This window comes from Tribolium madens, unplaced genomic scaffold (genome assembly GCF_015345945.1).
Source record: "Tribolium madens isolate multiple individuals breed KSU strain unplaced genomic scaffold, Tmad_KSU_1.1 Scaffold_2;HRSCAF=44;Tcas5.2_LGX, whole genome shotgun sequence".
Taxonomy (NCBI): domain Eukaryota; kingdom Metazoa; phylum Arthropoda; class Insecta; order Coleoptera; family Tenebrionidae; genus Tribolium; species Tribolium madens.
In genome coordinates, this window is record NW_025400995.1 from 4,480,340 (window position 1) to 4,503,707 (window position 23,368).

At 32.5% G+C, this 23,368-nt stretch overlaps 1 protein-coding gene across 2 annotated transcripts in view; it reads right to left on the reverse strand.

Moving 5' to 3' along the window:
* The window catches only part of LOC123006311 (lachesin-like), a 65,953-nt gene that overhangs the window by 33,246 nt on the left and 9,339 nt on the right, over window positions 1–23,368 (reverse strand). Inside the window, exons 1-2 of one of the 2 annotated variants that reach the window (XM_044400716.1) lie at window positions 12,382–12,484; window positions 4,211–4,307 (exon numbers count right to left, since the gene is read on the reverse strand). The exons of the other annotated variant lie outside the window; for it this stretch is intronic. Of the exons in view, the coding sequence (XP_044256651.1) occupies window positions 4,211–4,286 (76 nt within the window). The 5' untranslated portion in view covers window positions 4,287–4,307; window positions 12,382–12,484. Of the gene's footprint in view, window positions 1–4,210; window positions 4,308–12,381; window positions 12,485–23,368 lie in introns of those variants that run through there. 2 annotated transcript variants of the gene reach the window in all.

Consider the following 23,368-nt stretch of genomic DNA (forward strand, 5'->3'; position numbering starts at 1 on the left):
GAGATGCGGTGGTAAACGCATCACAGAAATACTTGAAAATTGACCAAACCAAACGTCTAACAGGCACATAATGAAATCTCAAATTGCGCTCCATTCTCTAGAGTCTCGTCTGCTTAAAGATAATCCCACTGCACAAAACAACACAATGGGCATTAAAAATTATAGTGCTACTTCTTTTTGTACGTTCCGAGAAAACTAGTTACAATATAAGCCGTCTTTGTTGATCGCATTTCTATTCTTGTTTTTCGATTAGCTATACTTTTATCCTCATAGACTCGCCAAGAAAGACTCGACTCAAACACTACATCCGAATCCAAGTACCACTGAATATTTACATAAAATTACTTTATCTGTATTAACGATAACGATTATGTTTGCTGTGGTTTTTAGAGAAGCTGAATCTGGTATGTCAATACCATTAGTGACGGGATGACAGCAACCACTCATTGGATTCACAAATATAGACTCTCTTCGACTCCGACCAACTCCCTCCATGTTCATGAACGGATTAAGACATGCATCGCCCTCGTTCGCAAAGTGCATTTCACGTGAACGTGTTATTCAACTTGTTGAGTATTTCGCGCGTAAAAACGACCATCAGTAGGGCCTGCTTGTACAGACGTGACTCCAACTTTGGCAATCACACGACCACATTAATCATATGCCGCCGGACGGAGCTTACTTTTAACTCACTTTATCAACAATGTGAAGCTGCTTCTATGCCCTTGCTCTTTTACGACTCAGATATTATATAGATTCTCTAACTATGGCATTCTTCAATTTCATCTCCACCAGGAGAAATTACACAATAAAATCTTGGATTAAATTATTCAAATTAGCGAACACTCATCTCAGTCTCTCACCTTATTCACAAACATCAACTTTGATCCGTTAGTTACATTTTTATCATTTAATTGTAAAGTACCACTTTTGTGTATTTCTGAACGCGCTTTACTTAATCAAAACTTAATTTTACACTATTATTTATCTGACTAATCTTAATATTTACTTTAGATAAACACGTTGTTAGCATACCGGTATTTCCGCAGAAACCACAATAATTTAATTTGCTTATTTTAGCTCCTTCATTGTAATTATCTCAAAGGAAACAAATCTATATTGCATCATTTACACGCTCAAACAGAGCTTCAAATTAGTACTTTTATTTTATTCTCTCATTTATATTTAAATTATACCCATTCTTCACAAAAACAACTAAAAGGAAAAACAACACCGAGAGATAAAAAAATTAAAATTGTTTGAAATTTAATTACTACAAAAATATATAAACATATTTTTTAACTTGAAAATTTACAAAGAGCAAAGTGTATTAGACAGCAATGAAATCGTTATTTTAACAAAATTTACCTTTTAAAATTTCGTTACAGTGTTTTAATTAATACTGGCACAAGTATCTTGTTACAAAAGTGGTTTTGTCCAGTTCTAAATGAGTTTAGTCAAATTAATTTGTTTATTATTTTATAATTAACATACGCCTGTCTAGTTTCTATGTTATTTTCAATAGCCAAAAGTTTCGAAAACATGTTACCTCAAGCGCTGCTAGTTATAAAATATTTTAAACTCAAATGTTATTAAATAATCAAATTACAAGCGAAATAATTGCATTAGCAAGTTAGGTACAACAAATCTTCCTAACTAAATCGGACTGAAAGAATTATAATTAAATTTATTCAGGAAATTTCAAGTAAAATATTTAACTACAAATTCTCTTGTATTATTTTCAACTAAAAACTAGCGTCAACAAAAATTTTAAACTTTTGAAAGGAATTTATTAAAATTTGTTTACAAACTCGGTTAATTATAAACTGTCCAGCAAACAAGATTATATTTTGGATTACTTCACCAATGTGAAACGTAGTGTAATATTTAGAGTGTGACATATTTCCACAGTTGCACCGCGTCGAAATGCTTTAACGGAGACTAGAAAGTAGCAAATGCAAAAATATTCTAAGTAAAGGTGACAAACTAAAATGTATTAAAATGGGACTTGCTGAAATTGAAATTCTGAGAAACATAATATTTATATAAATGACAAAATTGCAATTTATAATAAATACGTCACAAGCAAAGTTTTTTAAATAATATTTTTCTTAGAAGTTTGACTATTGCATTTTGTGATTATTTGAACGTTAATTGCAATGGAAAAATTTGATCCATTTGTGTTTAAAAATAGTGGATTAATACTGTAGTTTAATTTATTGGTTGGTTTGTTTGTGCGTGTGATCATTGGTATTTATTAAGAAGGTGGTTTTTGTTTATTTGGTAAATAATGCCAAGAGGAAAGTGGAAAATTAGAAGACGACTAAATGTACCATAAATAAGCAATCGATATTGGAAAGCTGGATAAGATTGAAGGACTTCCGCGTAGATAGCTAGAGAGAACCTGTATAAGAATGAATCTTGTAAGATGTACGAAATACCGTTACGAGCACAGCTTGTTTTCGTGCAAGTTTTAATGAAGACAGTTTAAATAATGGAGAGAGATAAAAGGGTTTTGGAGGTGAGTGCGCATGCAAATAAGACGAAAGTGGTGTGCAATACTTCGCCAATAAACCACAACACAAGAATAAATGCTAAAGCAGATCACATCGTATCGAGTACTTAATTAGCTTCGAAGATGCTGGCTATCAGGAGTCACGGACTGGTTGAGCACATGCTGCGATAAAGCAACATATATTACAATTAAGAATATGCAAAGAAATGTTGCGAGATTAATAGCTCGCAATTTGTTGCTGGACTAGGTGAGGTCGGTGCCGGAGGTTAGCCCATAATAACTTCACTTCCAAGCACACGGGTTCACGCCAATATTTATGTTGGGGATCGTGACATCGCATTTGTCTTGGACGCTACGGTTGGGCCAATAGGATCAGCATCGCGGTATGGGCCGTTGATAGCACTTTTATGCTTGAGCAGCACATTCAATTAAAAAAGAACACAGCGATATGCGATAATAAGCCTTTATTGCAAAGGGACGAGATATATTGTCAAACGGAAAACAATCCGAACTGAATTACACTACACCGACGTCTCAAATAAATTGCGTCGCATAGATTTTTATTTCAAAAAAATTGTAATAATTTGTTATTTTGCATTATTTTATTTTTGTTACATTTAATAGTTGGAGTAATATTTTCTCTTTTCGTTGTGAACATATTGTCTTCCTAATTAAAATTGTTGTTTATTAAGGCGTATAATTCTGTCACTTGAACAAACAAAGCATCGCTTATAAAGTTTTACATTGTAAACTATACTCATTAGCCATTATGGAGTAAAAGACAGTGCATTGAGTAAGCTTTTGTTTGTGATCAATTCAGAAAAAAAAAGTTTTAACGAATTGTTGACTAAGAAAAAAAATTGAGAATAAAATTCAGCAGAGATCTCACCTTTTCGTGCATTTACTTATTTACATAGAACTTAGTGTTAATAATGTCAAGCTTTTAGCTCAACATTTTTTTAATATCATTGACGAAATATATGGAAATCGTTTAAATAAATGATTACTTGTCTCGTGAAATGTAAGGATTTGATGTAAATAATTTTTCATAAAGTTTTTAAGACTGCATAATGTTCCAAGTCAGTGGTTTAGTCGTAAAGACATAGTGACAATATTTCTCGTAACATTATTTTAAATACATTTGTGGTTTAGAGCTGGAGTTATGTTAGCGTTATGTTTTATAATGAATGAGCATTATATTCTTCTCTAAGAGAAAATATTTTTGAACTTAAAAAAGCTTTCGTATGCGTAAAAGCATAAAATAATCCTTTTTAGTAGGTAATGTGTTTTTGAAATAGTAAATCAGAATTTTTAAGAGATAAGAACTAAGTAATTTATTTAAATCAAATTAGAAGTTAAGAGTGTTTCGTTAAACAACAGCAACGCGAGGACATTTATTCGAAGTGTATATTCCCCTGCGTTAATTTAGAAGAGATACGTTCCGTGAAATTCGCAAGAGAGTATTATGTGATAAGCTAAGACCACGAAGTTTGCACTGTCTTATCTTTGAAGCGAATGTCAGTTCTGTGTACTGACACTAGTTATTTGGCTATCACAAACTCAAGCTGTTTGCCACAATTATTCCCACCATTTGTGGATAAGCGACGAAGAGTTGATGAATAAGGAGAGAAGCTAAATCTTGAGTCTTCAGTTGAGTGCGATTTTTGCTCACCGCTGTGGATAAGAGAGACTCACCTAGTACGACAATGAGGTCTAGGGCGAGGAGCGCAGCCAAGGACAGCCGCGGGGCAGAAGCCGACCCCCGGGTCATTCTCACATCTCCTGCCTCGGTCTGAAACAAAGCTCAGATTGATATTGATATCTGGATGGCGGCGGCACCCGGCGCGGTACTAACAGCGGAAACCTCATTAGCCTCGCACCGCAGACTGTTGCCGCCCGCGCCGGCCACCCATCGTCTTTGCTTCATTGCTTCTCTGATATAAATTATCCGTGCATCTCGGCTAATAGCGAGCAAGGCGCATCGCGGATTGTCGTTAAGGGCCACCCGCGCCACAGCCTTCCCTAACGAGATATGCTCAAATTATGCCACGAACAGGGAGCATCAACATTCACTACAGCCACCAAAAATCCGGTCATCCTTAATGACCAATGAATTAAGAAAGCATTTCGCTCTTAAGCAACCCTAATGGCATTGTTATAGTCGGGAATAATTTATGATTGTCTTTGATTTGCCCAAAAGCGAGCGCTAAACGGCTGCAGTTAACAGACCTGGAATACTACTATGCCATTCTCACCACTTCTAAAGGTGCCATTTTTATAAAACACCACCACCAAAAGCTTCTCATTTTTATTAATCTAATTAAATTTTTGATATACCAAAACAAATTTCAAATTTGAGCAACTTTCCAAGAGATCTCAACGTTCAAACAAGCTATTAACACTCTAATTTTTATGGTACATATCGTTATGTCGTTATAAAAAAGTTGCACATCACTGTTGGCATGATGTTGTAAGATACTACTAATTAAAAAAATAAATTGTTTATAAATTTAAGACAAAGTTTATGATTGCTTAAAAACGGTTAAGTATTAAAAATCCAACAACGTGCTACCTGAACCAAATTAACATTAGTAGAATTAAGTTTGATATTCGGTTGTTACAGGGGAACAGCAAGGGGGGAGGAGGGTTTTTAAATTAAAAATCCAAAAATCGAAAAACCTAAAACTCAAATGACTTAAATGTAGTAAAAAGTAAAAAAATATTCTTTTTCTGTCAGAGAAGAACATTTGCTTACACCTTAAAATTTTAAAATTTATATAAGCTTTGGGGACGGTCAACTGAACAAAGTAATTGTGCAATTTGTCGTAATGTTATAACAGCTCCCGAAGCTTTTATAAATTTTAAAATCTTAAGGCGAAAGCAAATGTTCGTCTCTGATAAAAAATATTTTTTTTAATACATTTTTCTATTAAAAACCTACTTTTAAAAAATGTTTTTTTATATATTTTTTACTACGTCTTCTTTTATCAACAAGTTAAAGTTAACTTGATAAATTTTTCATTTGAACACATAATATAAGTTGATATACTCGTAACTACATCAGTCATAATTTCAATGTGAAGTTGACATTGCTGTTCTATTTTTTCGAGCATCTTTAAAATTTCGTGTGAAATGTTCTTTATAATTGCGAGATTCATGCTGATTTGTCATGAAAAACATTCATCATATGGACCGTTATAACAATTAAGCCCATATCACATCGTATTTTATGAAATGGCGTTTTAAATAAGTGCCTGAAATTTTTTACAAAGGTAAACCTCCTCTTAAAACTTTAGCTCTGACTGCGCCACTGGTTGTTGACACTTAATTTGTTTAACAATCTTTTTCTACAATTTTTAATCGTTTTTTAATGTTTTATTAAACAGACTGTTTAAAATTTTTTTTTGAACACATATTTTCTGCCACACTCTGTATTGCCTTCATTTAATGTCGTAAATCTACTTATTGTAGTGCACAAAATTGATTTTAATTTTACTAAAAAAAGAACAGTTGATCAATAATAATAAAAAATTGTTTCTAAATAAATTAGGAATTAAACATCGAACTAACATTAATTGTTATTAAAATCAATACGTGTTTTGTTAACATTTAACATCATGAGGCTCGTACTGATAAACCGTGCGAAAAAAAAAATAAATTAGAGTAGGCGACGATTAATACTCTACAGTTGGCAATACCGCCTGAAAATCTGGGCTGGAAATTTTTCATACAAACTGAAAGTGAAAATGACCATTCACCGTTTTCGTCTTATGCAGCATATTTGTAATAACTTGCAACAAAAAAAAATTTCTGCTTTAAAGTAAACATTATTTCATTCAAAATAAATAAAACGCAAACTTGTCGTAGTTTCCGCTGACATTTAATGTCAATTATCAGGATTGCCATCTGAAGGACTTCAATCACCGCCTACTTTAATTTTTATTTATTTTTTGATTGCACGGTACTTGCATCAGAACTTTTAAATCACTACATACGAGTAATAAAATACCGTGCGATCAAAAAAAAAATTAGAGTAGGTGGTGATTAAAGTCCTTCAGATGACAATCCTGATTTTTGACGTCAAATGTCAGCGGAAAGTTTGACAAGTGTGCGTTTTATTCCTTTTGAGTGAAATAATGTTTACATTTACATTCTGAGGGCTGTAAAATTCTTATCAGTAGAGATAGGACACCAGTTATCATTTAATTTAACATCATTTTATGGGTCATTTTTGAGGTTCAAATATTGCTTCATATTTATGAATAACCCTGTAAATACTTATAAAAGATTATTTGAGAAATCAGTTTATAAATTCTTATAGCAAAAAGTTGTTGGTTTATTGTAGTGATAGGGTAGTAACGTTTTTTGAAATGTAATGGAAACAATAAATTATTTGATAATATAGCTTATAGCATTTGTTTAATTTTTAATGCGTTTTATTTTATAGGAAGCAAGATGAATTTAATTTGGAATACCTTAAAAGTGCTTTTGATCATTGATAACTAAATTTGATTTGCAAGGCTTTATCAATGTAAATAAATACTAATATTATTTAAATGAATTTACGTCAAAAACGAAGCTTTTGGGATATAAATTGAGCCAATTTTCCTAGTAATTAGAATTAATAATTTAAATTTGCAAAATTAATTTGCGGTAGATTATACCGTTAGTTTTTGTGCAAAATATATTATATTAAAATACACAAATATTTCAGAAATTAAAAAGACTTGATAATATTTCTCTTATCTTATAGTCTTAAACATAATTACAAAACACATATTGTTTGTTTATATAATCGAATGTTTTGTAAATCATTGTTTCATTATTTTAATGGTTCTGTGTAGACATAATATTATGACAAACTCAATACTGCATTTTTCGGGTTTTGATATTTTGCATCAACGATATTGAATGAAATACGGGATGAACCGGTTATAATAAAGACTCTAACCGATTTTCAGACGTAACCTAAAATACATTCCACGATAACTTTGAAAATTTTCAAACAGTACTTCAATTGACGCATAGTGGTATCTGAGAATCAATTTTGGATTGCGTCCAAAAATCGGTCAAGATTTTTATTATATATGACTGTATATTTTTATACTGTATATTTTCAGTTATATGCATAATTAAAACTATACTATATTATTCAAAGGATTATGTGTCTTTGTCAATAAACTTTGTAAGAGCTGTTCTCATTTCTTGTTTTCTGAGGATTATGTCTGATAAAAGCAGGAGAATATTGCAGAGGTGAAAGTTCATGTAAAGTCATAAAAAATCCAGTTTAGAAAATTTAAACATTTTCTAAGGAAATAACACCGGGACTCTATAAGAAACTCTTTTGATATTTAGTCATTAGCTAGCGCTCTCAGCAACGAAATCTGATTCAGTTATATAGATTAGCACCTAAGGAGAAGGCACTTTTTGTCTCTTGCGATAAGAGCTCTTACTTACGACTGCTTCAACAAATTTACATACGTTTGCCACAACTCTGATAAGTTACACGAATTAGGAGTCTCTTGATATACCTGTGTGCCAACAAAAACACTAACTGTGTTATATCAGCTTTACATATTTATATAAACTTGGAACATTCTACTTATATATACGTACAGTTGCAGAAATGTGATAAAAAAATAAAGGTAAATTTAAACGTTTCACCCGGAGCTTTATTTTTGTGAATGGACTTTGTGAATTATTACGTGTTAAAAATAGCAGAAAACCCAAGTCTAAAACAGACATACAAGCGTTAACACTAAGGGATACAAACATTCGAATTACAAATTAATTCATGTGTAAATCTTTTATGTTCCACTCCAATAATTCCTCAAAAGAATAAAACGATTTATTTATTTGAAATGTTTTTCTTGTTTTTTGTTAGTGTATGAATATTCAAAGATTTTGTATTTTCTAAGTAATTTTGCGTTGTAACATTTAAATTAGCAACAATGAACGATACTTCATGCCTTAAGGCCAATCTGTTGAGTCAGTTTTAAAGTAATTATCTGACAAAAATGATACTCTTCTTTATAAAATTTAACCAAAGGATTATTATTCTTTGTACCGTTAAAAAAATAAAGTTCAAACATAAAACAACTTTGAAACACGCTACAAAGGCATGTTCCTTAATTTTCCGAAATCAGCATAAGTTTCTTAACGTACACAAAATGCGAGATCAATTTAACCTCTACCTGGCTGTCATTTGGTAAAGACTCAGCAAACTGTATGTATTTCTACCCACTACTAATAATTTAGAAACCACAATCCAGGATATATGTCTACTAAAGCGAAGTAATTCACGTCAGAAACAACTAATCGACAAAATTTGGAAACGAATTTATTGAAATCTACATTTTGGTTCAGATGAAGAAGATTAACCTATTATGTTAATTGCCTACATCAAAATTAATTTTTGAACGTATCATCTCCTTAAATATGCCATATAAGAGGATGCATCCAAGGTGTTTTAATAATTAAGCTCGGATTTACAGTCTTGATAATTTCGACGCCATTTTGCGTACTTAATTATTTATAGTATATCTTTGCGAATGTATATATAGCAGCCAATTCCGTCGAGATTTAGGACAAACTATACTAACATGTCCTTCATTTGAGAAACATCAGCAATTTTGGTGAATTTAAAAAAATGTGTTGTGATGGAATATAGAGTTGCCATATATTGTGGCGCAAATTGTATGGGAGAAAGCCGTTTAAGTTTTTAGATAAGTATAAGTTATTTGTCATTATATGATATGTGAATATGAGTAAGAAATGGGGTTCTTGGGGCCGCGTAGGCCCGGTGTTGAGGCGTCGACGAAGCGTCGACGCAGCTAGAAAACTCATCCGCCGCAATTACTGTCGCCTCGTACCGCAAATGTGTAGGTCGTAAACGTAAAACGCGATTTGTCACCGCGCGTTGTATGGCACAGGTAATGAAACGCGCATGGATATAGGGTCTTCAGAAACCAATATCTTCCGATGAAGATCTCTCAATCTCGACAAATCTGCATGTGTAGACATAACTTCTTCACCCTAATTCCTATTTACTCCGGTTTCGAGCTTTGTTCCGTGACAAGTTTTATCTCTCAGATGGCGATGTTGTGTTATATTCAATATCGGTTGCGGATCGTCATACCCATTACTCAGTAGCTGCAACCGAGCAAGATAGCCCTCGGCACAAATCTCAATATATGGTCTGATTTACGTTCCTATGCGAGCTGTGCCTTCAACGACTGATTGCTGATATGGAACAATGCGCCATCACCAACCGCGGATGCGAGACTATGTCGTCGGCGACGTCACATTTCCTTCAACTAATTTTTAATTGAAAACTTTCCACTTCTGATCGGATTTTATAATGGATTACGTTTTTTAAATTTGAAGGGGCAAATATTTAGCATGAGGAATAGGGCGCTCTGACAGATATCAAATTTTTCATTTCAATTCCCTTCATTCACTTTGTCACGATAAATAAAAGAATTACTTAAAGAACAAATAGAAAGCCCGACTGTCAGATATTAGTTGAAGAATTAAAAGTTCAACTGTTGTCAGCTGGTGGTGGCGCGATAACCTAAAGCTTAAGGAACAGAAGCGAATCTACCGACGACACGTGTGAGCATACATCACAAACAAAATACAAAATTACTATTTTTACCACAATCTCAACGATCAATTTGACACAACCTAATCCCTAATATATTGCTTTCACCAATCTCTAAATCGATCCAGTTTAATATTTTATTTCCTCAGGGGACACTTTGTAAGCCCAATTATACCAATCTCAAGTTAATTTGTATTGATGTCACAACACTAGCGATTAAGTAAATTTAATACCACCCAATACACGAATATGCTAGTTCAAAATTAGACGATTGCCAAATATTAGCTATATCTAATGCATAATGCAACTTCTAGCTTTAACATCTGAATTATAACCAAATTAAAATCTACTTTATTAACTTTTAATAATAAACTTCACAAGTTTTACATATAAAGATTGAAATAAAAATAAAACAAACCATCCTAAATTTAAACTGTATTTATTAATTTAAAGTAATAACAAAATACAAATTATTGTTATATGTTTAAAGGTAAGCTTTCAATTTTACCAAATTCATAAAAGTAAAGTTACATGCATTGTTACGGTGAACTTGCAATTGAACTTTATTTGAATAAAACCTCGTCATTTTTAAAAATCCTCCAAATTGAAAGACGTGGTAAATCTCTAATCACAGATTTTAAATGACGGAATTCTTAAAGTAATCAATAAAGAGTTGTGTATTGGAAAAGCAAATTAATCTGTGGGATTCGAGTTTTCAATTTGATGTCTTATTAGCGATGCAGTGAGTTTTTGAAGATATGCTAAGTATCACATTTCTATGTAATCAAGATAAATAAGAAAGGCAAATAACATTGGATTGTTTTATTAGATGCATTTAAGTTAGTGCCTTTGTATTAAATTTTGAATTTAATATTTCGCAAACTTGAATAAATGAGGTTAAAACGCTTTTACTAAAAGCGTTGCGTTAGCTGAAGGAATAATTTAAAAAAATTGTTAGCATAATCTTATTATGGCACAATCCTATACATTGACGTAAATAATTCGGCCGTCGTTAAGTCACTAAAGTAAATGTGCTTTTTATGAGAAAACGTAGCTAACAATTCCATCAATGTCAAATTAATTAAAAATTTATCCAGTCAAAGTTTAAAATGCGTACATTATGGTCTACTAAAATCCAATAGATGCGGAAGCGAGGGTGTTGCGTCCGTGCTGGCAAATTTTTACCACTTATCTTGTCGCTTTAAACTTTTCAACAAGATGTTTAATGACATTTTGCCTCTTCTTGCATTAAATTTAATTTTTACACCTCTGACAAACTTTTACCTAACTATCAAAACTGTATCAAAAATTTACCACTTCTTCACAAGGCAAGCATTACCGTAACAAATAATAAATAAATCGAAAAGAAAAAAGATTGAGCCAAATAGAGCTGATATATAATTCTGATTCACGTCGTTCAATTTGCTTTTTACTGACTTTAAGAAATACATTTCATTATTATTAAAGCGAGGCCCTTTATTTTAATCTCGCCAATTTAAACCCGTTCGTTTCTACTTTTATTAATTCATACAAATTTCTTCATCATTGTTTTTGAAGCTAATAATCCCTTAAGTTGTAGGTATTTGAAATTGACAAAAAAATCATAAATATGGGAAATCCTCAGAATTAGAAGCGAAACAATGTTGATTAATGCTTTGCTGTTCATTGTCCGTTTGCATATCGAATTTAAACCAGGTTCACCACAATAATTAATTACAATTTTGACAAATACAAAAGACATAAAATTGTGTCTCTGGTTGCTTCTGAATTAAAAAAACATAAATAAATTGCGTGCAAAATATTTTTTCTTAAGCGGAACTCACCTTAGTTTAAGAAAATTTAATGAACACTTAAACCGGGGTTGAAGTTTGAGGTTCCAACTTCTAGTTAATATTAGATCGAGTTCAGTAATATTAGTTAATTAGTTTGAATGAAATTAGATGTTTTTGTTTTTTTGGCATCTTGGAATTTGCGCTTGGAAATTAGTTTTTGGCGGTTTTGCTGTCGGTGGTAAAAAATTGTTTGAACAATTGGAACGTGTCTGCGGTTGGTGCTTAGTGTTTAATTGGTCAGGACGTTATATATTTGAAAATTTGTATGTACGTCTTGTCCGCAAAAGTTGTTCTCTAATTTAATTTCGCGTTGCGGAAAGTTCTCAAAGTTTGAGCGCAAAGTAATAAGGAAAAACCGGCGAAAACAATCTAAATACTGTAGAGAGTCGGTTATGATCCAGCAGATGTGTGTTTGGTGTCCCTCTACTTACTAGAGAAAAGTTGCGAGAAACGTGGAACGGCCGACGTGTCGTGCGACGGCAACAAAGACTACACCAGACGCAGCTTTGAGCCACGCGCTGCGACGGAAACTGGAGGCTGGAAGCGCTTCTCCGGCATTTCCAAGTCCTGTGGTAGAGCGCATGCGGAGCTCTTCTTCTTCGCCGCCTCCCGATGAATGGCCGTTAATTGCAGACGAGATGCTCTCTGCACTTGGCCAGTCACAGAGTTAATCAGTTGATAAGGCATCCGGGAGCGCTCCCTCTTATCATATATCAAGCCACTAATGCCCCAGTCCTGCTGCCACCTTGGGACACGTCGCATCAACACCTCCTCGATATTAAAACTCATTAACACGACGCCCAGACCGTCGACACAATCCATGATCTATTTTTCACAATGGGAATAACCGGTGCCTCTTTATCACTGTTTACGATGACACCGCTACCCTCACTAAAACGGCATACCTTCCGACAATTTGCGGATCTCATCATACACATACGGTACACCCTGTTCGCTTCACTACAAAACCATTTTTCTTTACACCAGTTTTACGTTATTATACTTTACTGAAAATACGCGTTTTTTTACATGCAGAAAATTTTATTTTACCACTAATCACTTTGCTAATTAATTAACAACGTGCATTAGGCGCTCCTACTTTATTACTTAATAAAAAATTCATTGTAAATTTGTTTAAAATCCATGCAAATACAAGCATAACAACTACTCTGTTGAGTATTTTGCAATTTGTTAAATTAAAATTAAAATTAAAATTGTTTAAGGAAAATGTAAATCTATACAAAACAACTAAAACATCATTTTGGTGGATGCGCCGGGATAGTTTTTAAAATATTATTTCTATTAAATTATTTAAATTGTTATGTTTTGACTTACACACTACTTTTTAAAAGATAAATACTGCACTAAATATAAAAACAAAAAAACAGTTGAAATTTTTCGTGAAACTTGAATGAGAAGCTTTTTATAATTCGGTAACAGTTTAAAAATGTTTAAGTCTTTGACGTTTTATATTTTGCTGGTTGTAAAAACGATAAAAACTGATATGGAATATAAAATATACGTGCTTGTAAAGAAATATTTCTACCGTAAAAAAGCATTTAGTGACTTCCGGTCTTTATATTTCGAGATAACTATATTCATTGAACTTTTGAGTGTAACTTGTTCGTTCTATTAATGTTACAAACATATTGCCAACTATATGATTCTTATTAATTAATAATTCATTAATTCATCTCGAGTAAGCGTTGATACATAATTTAAACCTACGTATGTATAATGTCATTAAACGCTAGTGTTAATTGCTGACTATGATTCACACCTGGTGTAAATTTTATTAAAATAATCAAGCTTTTAGAAATGCAATTAATTTATTGTAACAATTAAAGATAAGAGATGAATAGAGATGTGGTGGTAATTAAGGTCGGATCGGTAATAAAGGTTGATTCAGTTGAAGAGGCGTTGATGATATTAAAATGGCCTGTGGATAATCGTAGCAAGTAGCTAGTGTTGAAGTTCTGAATTGGAGTGTGGATGTAGGGTCTCGTCGTGAAACGCGCCCGTGTCCGTCCGATTCAGGACGTCCGAGCGGTTAAAGGCCGGTACCTCGAAGAAAGCTCACGGCTAGCGAAAGGAGCCGAGCCACAGACGACCCAGAGATTTACGAGTATGGCTTTTCTGTAATGGAGTTTCCATGCTTCGACGTAGTTTTATGTGGCTGGCCGCTATATAATGTGCAGAGATTGCCTCACTAGTGCACCTAAGGTGTTGCCCGCGGCTGTTGCGTCAGACGAAGCTTGTTTGTAGAGCCTCGATTGTTCGCGATTTAATATCGGAGGATCAACGCTTCTAAAGTCTGATGCAATGCTTATGTGAGCGAACACTATAAAGTGATTGTAGAGGCAGTTACGCTGTCCACAATATGTGAACGCTAAAGATCTAAGTAGGAAAGGTGACATCTCTCCCCACCACCTTCCCGTTTGTAAATCACTAAGCCGCGACTGGCTGGACGCACGGTTATAAATCTGCCAAATGCACACGTCGGTCAGTTTCGCACCATCTCGCATTACACTAGCCGATGCCTTCCAAACCGCAACTATAAATCCTCGCGACAACGAAAAACACGACCTGGTTAAAACTCGTCATAATTACGGAGACATCGCCTCCGACTCACACTCTATCAATTCACTAGTTATACTTTGGCCCACGTAAAACTATGAATAATAATCCCACTAGTTAAAACACTCTTGAGTACACATGTTCTTTCCTATTTCTAAAAATTAAATAAGATTTATATGATTGATCTGAATAAATTATTTGAATAAAAATGTCAATAATGTCATTTCATTCTTACCTAGAGTGTCGCCACGGTGTTTCACGAATTGTTTTAAATTGAATGAATTATTATTAAAAATAGTTGAAGACAAAAGTTTGTTGATAGTTTGAAAATACATCTTTGGAAAAACAGAACATTTCATGAGTTTTATGAAGAAAAATGTGTGATTCAGGTGTAGACAACAATGGTACATTAGTTGTTCATCACTAATACCTGAAAAATCAAGATTTTGATATGAAAATGCCTATAAAATCTTTAAAAGCTGGTGTGAGAAAATGAGTTGTAAAATTAGTAAAAAAATTGCTGAAAAAAAACTACTGAAGACGCTGTTAGCGCTACTACCAGCAGAATTACAATTAGTAATTGTAGTTGTTGTACGTTTAATTTTAATATGGAATAATTTGTTGGAATTATAATGTTTATAATAATTTTTATGCTATCAATAAATGGTTTGTGGATTTTATCTGATTAATGTTTGAAATTACTTACCGTTCTAAAACGGTAAGTAAATTACTTACCGTTGTGTTTATTATAGAAACCAATAAATACAACATAACCGTCTCGAAAAAAACGCGGTAACTAATTAAAAGCCTTCTGTTGTGCAAAAAAATTAATTGATTTTAATTCATACATAAACATAATGCAATGCACGTGTAAAAAATTGATAAAAGGTTAAGGGTTCAAATTTTTGAAAAACATCAACTCTTCGAATATCACGATAAAAAATGTAAAGAAGTTTGATGCAGAATTGGAAGTTTTGAGAAATTATGCTTTAACTTAGTCATTATAGCATTTTTAGTATTCGGAATAAAAAACTAATTTTTAGCATGTTAATAAACGGATTTTATCTCTATCGTTCAATGCAGTTTTTGTCATTTTACTAGCTAGTTTATTCATCAGATGTGACACAATGTATTGTCTCCATATTTAAAATAAAAAAGTGTCTGGCAGGTCTGTGCTAACGCCGAAGAAATAAATAATTAGATATTGTTACAACTATGTTTTAACTGGTGATAATTGAAAACCCAAGTAATTAAAGCCAACTGAACACTGCGACACTGACGCTATAGTATAACTCGAAACTATAAAGTTAATTAGCTGTTGTTTAGAACTTTGTATACCTCAGTAATAATTCAGATGGTCAATCATGAGCGGTTCCTACCTACCACAATTGCATACACTCTAAAGTATTATTTATTCAAAACCGCCAGAACACCTCCACTTTATTCCTTTTCCAATACCTATATCGCTCTCTGCACATTCATCAATACCCGAGATTATACCCTTTTTTTCGACTTTGTTTATTTACCTTTCATGTCAACAGTATTGAAAAATAACCAGCACATCGTTTTTTCCGTGATTTAGCTTTGACGGTTGTACATATTCACGTCTTAAACACAACCAATTTTTGCATGAAGAAGTTATTAAACTCACTATTTATTTCAGCTGCTAATAATAAAATACATTTTAACCCACACAAAACTAAAATTTCAAAACATCACACGGGTTCATTTATAGAACCCATTAATGTGATTAGAAAATCTATCTGTTTAAAATAAACAAAATTTTTTGCGCTGATTATAACTGACATTCGGTATATGAGTGGAATTATGTACATACACATAGATTATATTCATACAGAATTTTGTGTGAGATCTAATATTCATTTAGTCTTGCTTATTGAAAAAATATAAATTGTTTTATGTATGAGAATATTTTGTTGCTTGAGTGGTAAAATATTAAGCAGATTTAAGGGTTATAAACACCAAAACTTATTCAAGGCGGTGATCTGTTTAACATGTGACTACATCAACTTTATTTGTTTCTTTGTAAGTTTTCAAATATAACAAGATTGTAATACAAGACTTCCCCAAAAAATATTTGTTTAAATTGTTCTTTTTTATAATTCAATGTGCTCGAAAATTGGTTAATTAAAAAAAGTTTACCTTTAAATATTTACTAAAGTTTGAACAAAAATTTGCCGATAAATTTACCTAGGCTTTAAAAGAAGGGAAAAAGTTCCTATGAGCCTGGGTTCTAAGTAATTTCCTGAGGGAGCTACCGCCCTTATATTGAAGTACGTTGGTTCAATATTATTCAATATTATATGTGCTCTCTAGACATATAAACGTATGTACGAGTACAGAGTCTGTAAATTTAAAAAAAAATTGACCCTTGTATGCGTAAGAAAAAGTGTATCTTGTTGTTTGTTGTAAGTTGCGCATTATAACAGCCTATTTTCACAGGTTTCACTGGCTTTAAATTAAGATTTAGGAACCCTTTTCCAGAAACTTTTTGCCGTAATAATGGAAATGAACAACTTGCTCCTCTTTACAGGACTAGATTAAATTATGAATAAATTAAATAAATGATTAAGTTTATAGTAATACAAATTAAGACTTCATTTAGATTCAGAAAATGACAAGCCTTGTTTAAATTTGATGCAATTAATAAAGAAAATGAAAATATTCGTTTTTGTTTATCCACTCCAATACAAATAAAGTACAAAGGACTCGCTATAACTTTGACAAAAACATTGTTCCTAGGGCAGACCGACCTTAATTAAAAATCATGTTTCAACTCTTTGTTTGATCGTTTTTTGGTTTAAAAAGTGACATCAATTTTGGGACGTCTTCAACATTATTCTCCTAAAGGTATAACAAAAACAAAGGTAGATAAAAAACATAATTAAAACAATTTTGTGTGACAACAAAAGGGATTTTTTGACATGCTGCTCGAAAACCAGCGAGAAAGTCGAATAAAGTTAAAAATTCAGCAAGTGGCTCTCGGAAATCGACACGTATAGGGCTATACGTTATCAATCTTTGCTGGAAGTTAAAGTGCGGTTCGAGCAGTTCTGTTCTGAAGGCTTAAAATTCGTTTCGGTTATAATTGCCGTTTTATTAGTGAGCCACATGGGGTATTTTTTGGGGGAAGTCATTTAAAAAGTGGTCGTATGTTAATTTTGAATTGAATGGGTGACATGTAGCGTCGCAGTGACCGAGAAGCGTGGTGGTAGAGTCGTGGTCAGTGTTGCAATTAGTAATGGCAATGATTTTGACGCATGAATATTGCCACTCCTTAGGGCATTAGTACATATCGGTGGCAGGGAGTGATTGCATCGGCGGTGGCAGAGGACAGCGCACCCAACACCCGCAGTTATTGATGCCTGCAACTAGCGCGAATCACATCATGAATGCCGAATTTCCCCAGTGGGCAATAGCTCTGATGGACTGCGGATTCGGTGTTATATTGTTCGAAGCGTGGCCACACGCGTCTGCAAAGGACCGATCATGTTGTAATAGCTTGCCGCTATTAGGAAACACATTCTCGATTTTCCCTATTGCCGCCAAGGAAACGTTACCATCAATATCGCATAAAACTGACACTTCTCCACCTCTTTATTACACCAAATCATTCCAATATCTTTCCATAAAGTACTTCCACTTCCACATCAATCATGAAACATTCAGCGAATAAATAAACATATCACCAATAAACGCTTGGCTTACAAGAATTACATTCATGCACTAATTACGCAAATACGCCATGCTTCAAAATAAACACAAGTTCAAACAAAATCATACAGCATCAAATTTTAATTTGAAAATATTACTCCACATCCTCACTTGCATACTGGTTAATAAACACACATGCTGTACAAATTCTATCTGATCTCTATGCTACACAACACAATCATGGGAATTAACAATTAACAAGCGACCTCTACTTTCTTCGTGTTCTTTAAGAATCATAAAAATATACATTATCTAAAACCCCTTGCTGCATTTATACACCAAGAATGTGATAACGTACAAGAACGCAAACTAAAATCTTTTTAATATTGCCTTGTCGCTTAAATAAAATATTATACATTTAATTTGAGCTTCTTTGGTGGTAGCAGCTATTTCATTTATAAATTTTAGTCCGCACTTTTATTACACAATTCTGAAAGTAACAGGTGGTAATGTTTTTGGTAAGATCTAAGCATGTAATACAAGTAAAACACGGCCACTTTAAAAAATTTAAGCAACGTAATGAAATGAAAGCTACGAGTATATGTATTCTAAAGTGATCTGAGTTTATACCGGGTGGGGCATCCGTTACGCCCAAAAAGAAAATGCCCACTTCTAATTAAATAAAATTGATGAATTTTTTTACACTTACCTGGGCATTAGTAAGGTACATTCTCTAATTTTTTGGTAATTTTTCATTCACAAATAAAGCCAAAAAAAAATAAAAAGTTATTTTCTCCAAAAAAATTTAATTCTAATTTTTATACTGACCTACGCGGATTCACTTCCTATAATTGTTTACAAAATCAGAAAAAAAATACCAATTAGATTTTGAATTAAACGCAATTTTCCATCTTAACTTTGAAAATCATTTTTATTTATGACCTGCTACTTGTGCCATCGTAAATTTAGGTGACAATGGGGAACTGCAATTTGGGTAAGATTCCAAGCTTTACAACAAAAAGACCCTTTAAAGCGGTCGGCTACCAGTAAATGATTCTTTTGTTGGCAAATTATACCATTTTGTCATAAATCACGGGTCTGGTTTGTGTTTAAATAAAAAAGCGATTATTTGGCCAACCAAGTCAAAATTTAAAATTGTGGTATCAAAGTTTGATGCGCTGACAGGTACAGATTCATTTAGTGTAAAAATTTTATAGGTAAATTAACAGAAACTATTCATAAAACACACAATACTGTTACGGACTCATTTATTATCCAAAAAAATTAGAAAAATTTTCAAATTATATCCTATCAATAATTAGGTATATGGAATATCGTCAGTTTTAATTAATTTGAAGTCGCGATTTATCAAGTGCGCGTAACCGATGCCCCACCCGGTATAACCAACAGTCTAAATTTAATATCAGTCAATGTTGAGTTCATGATTGCTGTTATTAAACTGTCAATATGATAGTTTCTATCAGAGGATGAATAGTGAACGATTTTTTATTTAGAACAATTATTTTTATTTGCAACATCAAACATATGTCACACGTTTAAAGCACAAAGTAATTAAAATGTTCAGTAAAGTGTAAAAAACTGACAATAGCTGTGTGTCACATTAACACTAATAAAGCATTTTAAGTAATCAAATATAGTACTTTAGTGGTCGTAAAAGTTTCAGATCGATAAGGCTGAAAAATTAATCAATTCAGTGATTTATAAAATTAGCGCCTTATCAAACGTTTGACGGCGCGAATGCATATTAGTTGATCAAATTCCGAATCTTATATCAAGTCGTTAATTTAGTTGTCTTCGACGGTAAATCATCTCCGAGAGCAGGCATATCTGCGAGAACTATAATTTTCTGTGATAAAGTGCATAGGCGTTTGCCGTAATAAGTACAATACAACAGAGTATAATAACCCAATTTCCTAATACAAACATATAGATTTTCTTATCCGACAGCACATTATATAATTGTTTTTAATCAGTTTGATTTAGGAGAGATCTTTTGATTTATCCACTGTAATTTCATCTGAAAATCTAATTTAAATACGGTATGGCGAGAACGAAGAAGGATCTCTTATTAAATTATGATCTTTAAAGTGGCCACACGTTTTTGGTTACGTAAATATTTTAGCTCTCTAAAACTAGAGCTAGAGTAACTTATTTATTTATTTATATATTATTTGTCATAAAAAAGTGACGCTAAAAAGAAACTAATTATTAAACGAATTGTGAATCTGCTCAAATTTAAACAACTTAAATGTTTAAATCATTATTTTAATATGCACAAACAAATACAAAATTTGATTTCTTTGCAAAGTTAAAAATCATTAACGCTTAAAATAGAACTTTTTTTAGCTTATTAGTTGAAGTAGAATGTTGCGGTTTACACTGTTATTCCTTCTACACCTGATGCCTGGGAAATTTCCGGAAAAGCACACATTCGTCGTGATCGACAAATTTATCTCCTCTAATTCGAACAAAACTAATATAGAAATTACGTGCTTATACCCTTTGTTATGTACAAAAACATACAAGAAAAATAACTTAAAACAGAGCTTTTTATTGTGTGAAAAATCAAAATAGAATTAAGACATTTTTATGAAGATCAATAAAATGTGTCTTAAATAAAAACGGTCAGCCTGTAAATCTCAAGGGTTGTAAACTTCACCAATAAACGTAATGAAATTAGTTACTTTATGTTAGAACTTATCTTCATTTAGTAATTAGCAACAATATACCTTATTTTTATTAAACACAATAAAAATGATTTATTTCAAATTGTTTCATTTCAGTTGAATTTCAATTGAAAAAAAAAAACAATATTTCAAAATACACGTAATTGTATTTTCCAGACTTCCAAAATTTTTTCATTTATCATCATTAGGTTGCAATAATTCTTGAAAATTGTAAAAGTACGTGAACAAAATAAAAGAGTAGATCTGTTCTCCCTATTGTGGAGTAAAGTGAATGAAAAGTTGAAATTGCCTTTAAAAAATCTGCAAAGTGTTCATCTACCGACTAGAGTCTGAACAACCGGATTTTCCTTTACAGGAAAATTGATTTTTTATGCGATGTATGGCAACTTCAAACGAGATGGCGCTCTGTCTGTGTAACAGAAAATCAATAGTAAAGTAATAAACCTCTCTGTGAGGTTTCTTGCAGATTTCTATATTTAACTTCTTGTCTTTATTTAACAAAATCAATGAGTTTAGGCGCTAAGCCAAATTGCCAGTGTAATGAATAAAGGGGACTATCTATGCTCTTCTCCTTTTTCTGAGTAATTTTGGTCTTTCAGTGATTACAGACAATGTTTATCAAGTGGTCTGAAAGTGCTGTATATTCAAATCACGCCGGAGTTCATTTAGAAATGTGCTAAAGTGAGCGTAAGTCGACTGTCGACTTTAGATTGTAATCATAATTGGTACGATCGTTGTCTAAATAGCACTTTCGAGATAAAAACTGCTTACAATATTTGTAATTTTCAAAAGTTAAACAAGACAAAGCAAATGTACTCGATTAAAACCACAGATTAGTTATTAAGAAATGTTCCTTTTACTGGAACGAAAATGTGTCTGAAAAATTAAAGTCGACACCGATATGGAAATATTTTATGCATAACACGATGTATGTGGGAGTGCCAAATATGAATTTAAAATTGTAGTATCAAATTGAATTTGTTAGACAAATGATGCAATATAGCGAATATGATAGGACATTTACAGGAATTGCTATAAATTGATGGTCACATATACCTGAACATCGATCAAATTTTTAACTGAAATGAAAATATATATTAAATAGGTAACGCGGATTTAATATATTTTATTACTCTGATGTATTTAGTTTAGCCAGACTTTGTCTCAAAATTATATAATATTTAATAATATTAACTTTTTTCATAAGTAAGATAATGTCAATTTCATAAATCGCTTTTATTTGTGTCTCGAATACATAATACGAAGTCGAGAATAAACACAAAGAGCAGAACTTGCAGCAGGGCATAATATAGTATTCTAAAATGGCATTTTCATACAAAATAAATAAATTCGTAGTCACTCCTCGGCTATTAAAACGTAATAAATATTTGTACAAGTCTAGAAGACTTTTGCGAAAATGATTAAATGTGAGCTTTTAGTCTAGAGTGCAACAATTTGAAGTCGTTTTAATTTAGACTGAATGACTGACGCATGCATAAAAAGAATTGAAATGGGAATAAATTTGTTTTTTGTGGTCTAAGGTTGATAATTATCGGTTTGCGCATTTGCGACGGTGAAATTATATGGAAAGGGATAAACAGATACATGGCATTTTAATGAAAGTCCCCATTTGTCGAATAAGCGTTGAAAAGATATGACAGGACAGTGACAGCGTTATTCAGGAAAAATTGGAGTGGTTAAGCCTGACGCTAAAAGTCAAAATTTTTATGACAAAACACGAAGGGAATGTTTCCCTTTGTTCGATATTCAAATTTTTTAAGTAATAATATTTTATATTGTTACCACATAAAGAAAAACTAAAAAACCGAGTTTGAAATTGATTTTGCATAAATTTACTTGTAGAAGTTGAAATATAAATTTCATTGACCGCTAACTTGTCAGAGGCTTATAAAAATGCCAGATCTCGTACTACGCGCCGCTCTCAAGAAATATAAAATATCACGGTACCAAATTCCAATTTTTCCACATTCTCACTTACATAAATGGGTGCATAATTTTTACGTGTAGAAAGAATGTCGTATTTCACTTTCTTATGAAGGCTTTAACTGTCCTCACAAATACCATACTTTCCGAACCACGTGAAAATATCCTCTTTCCGAAAGACTCTTATGTCAAACACCACGTCACAAGAGAAACTAAATTATCCTCAAACTTCCAAACGTATCTATCAAATTTTAAATTTTTAAGTGAACACTTTGTTAGTTTTAGTTTTAATCAAAGTAAACCAGTATATTAGGTTTCTACTGAATCTTGAAAATAAATTCGACATGGTCAAAAGTCATTCATGAAAACAATTTATCGTCGAAAACAATCTTTTGGCTTAGGATCTTATCTCCGATTTTCTCTAACAAGAAAACGTTGTGTCTAACATCTTCACTCTTGCAGAAATTGACAGCTTTGGCTTGAGTTAATATAAAAAGTCACGAAAATTTGCAAA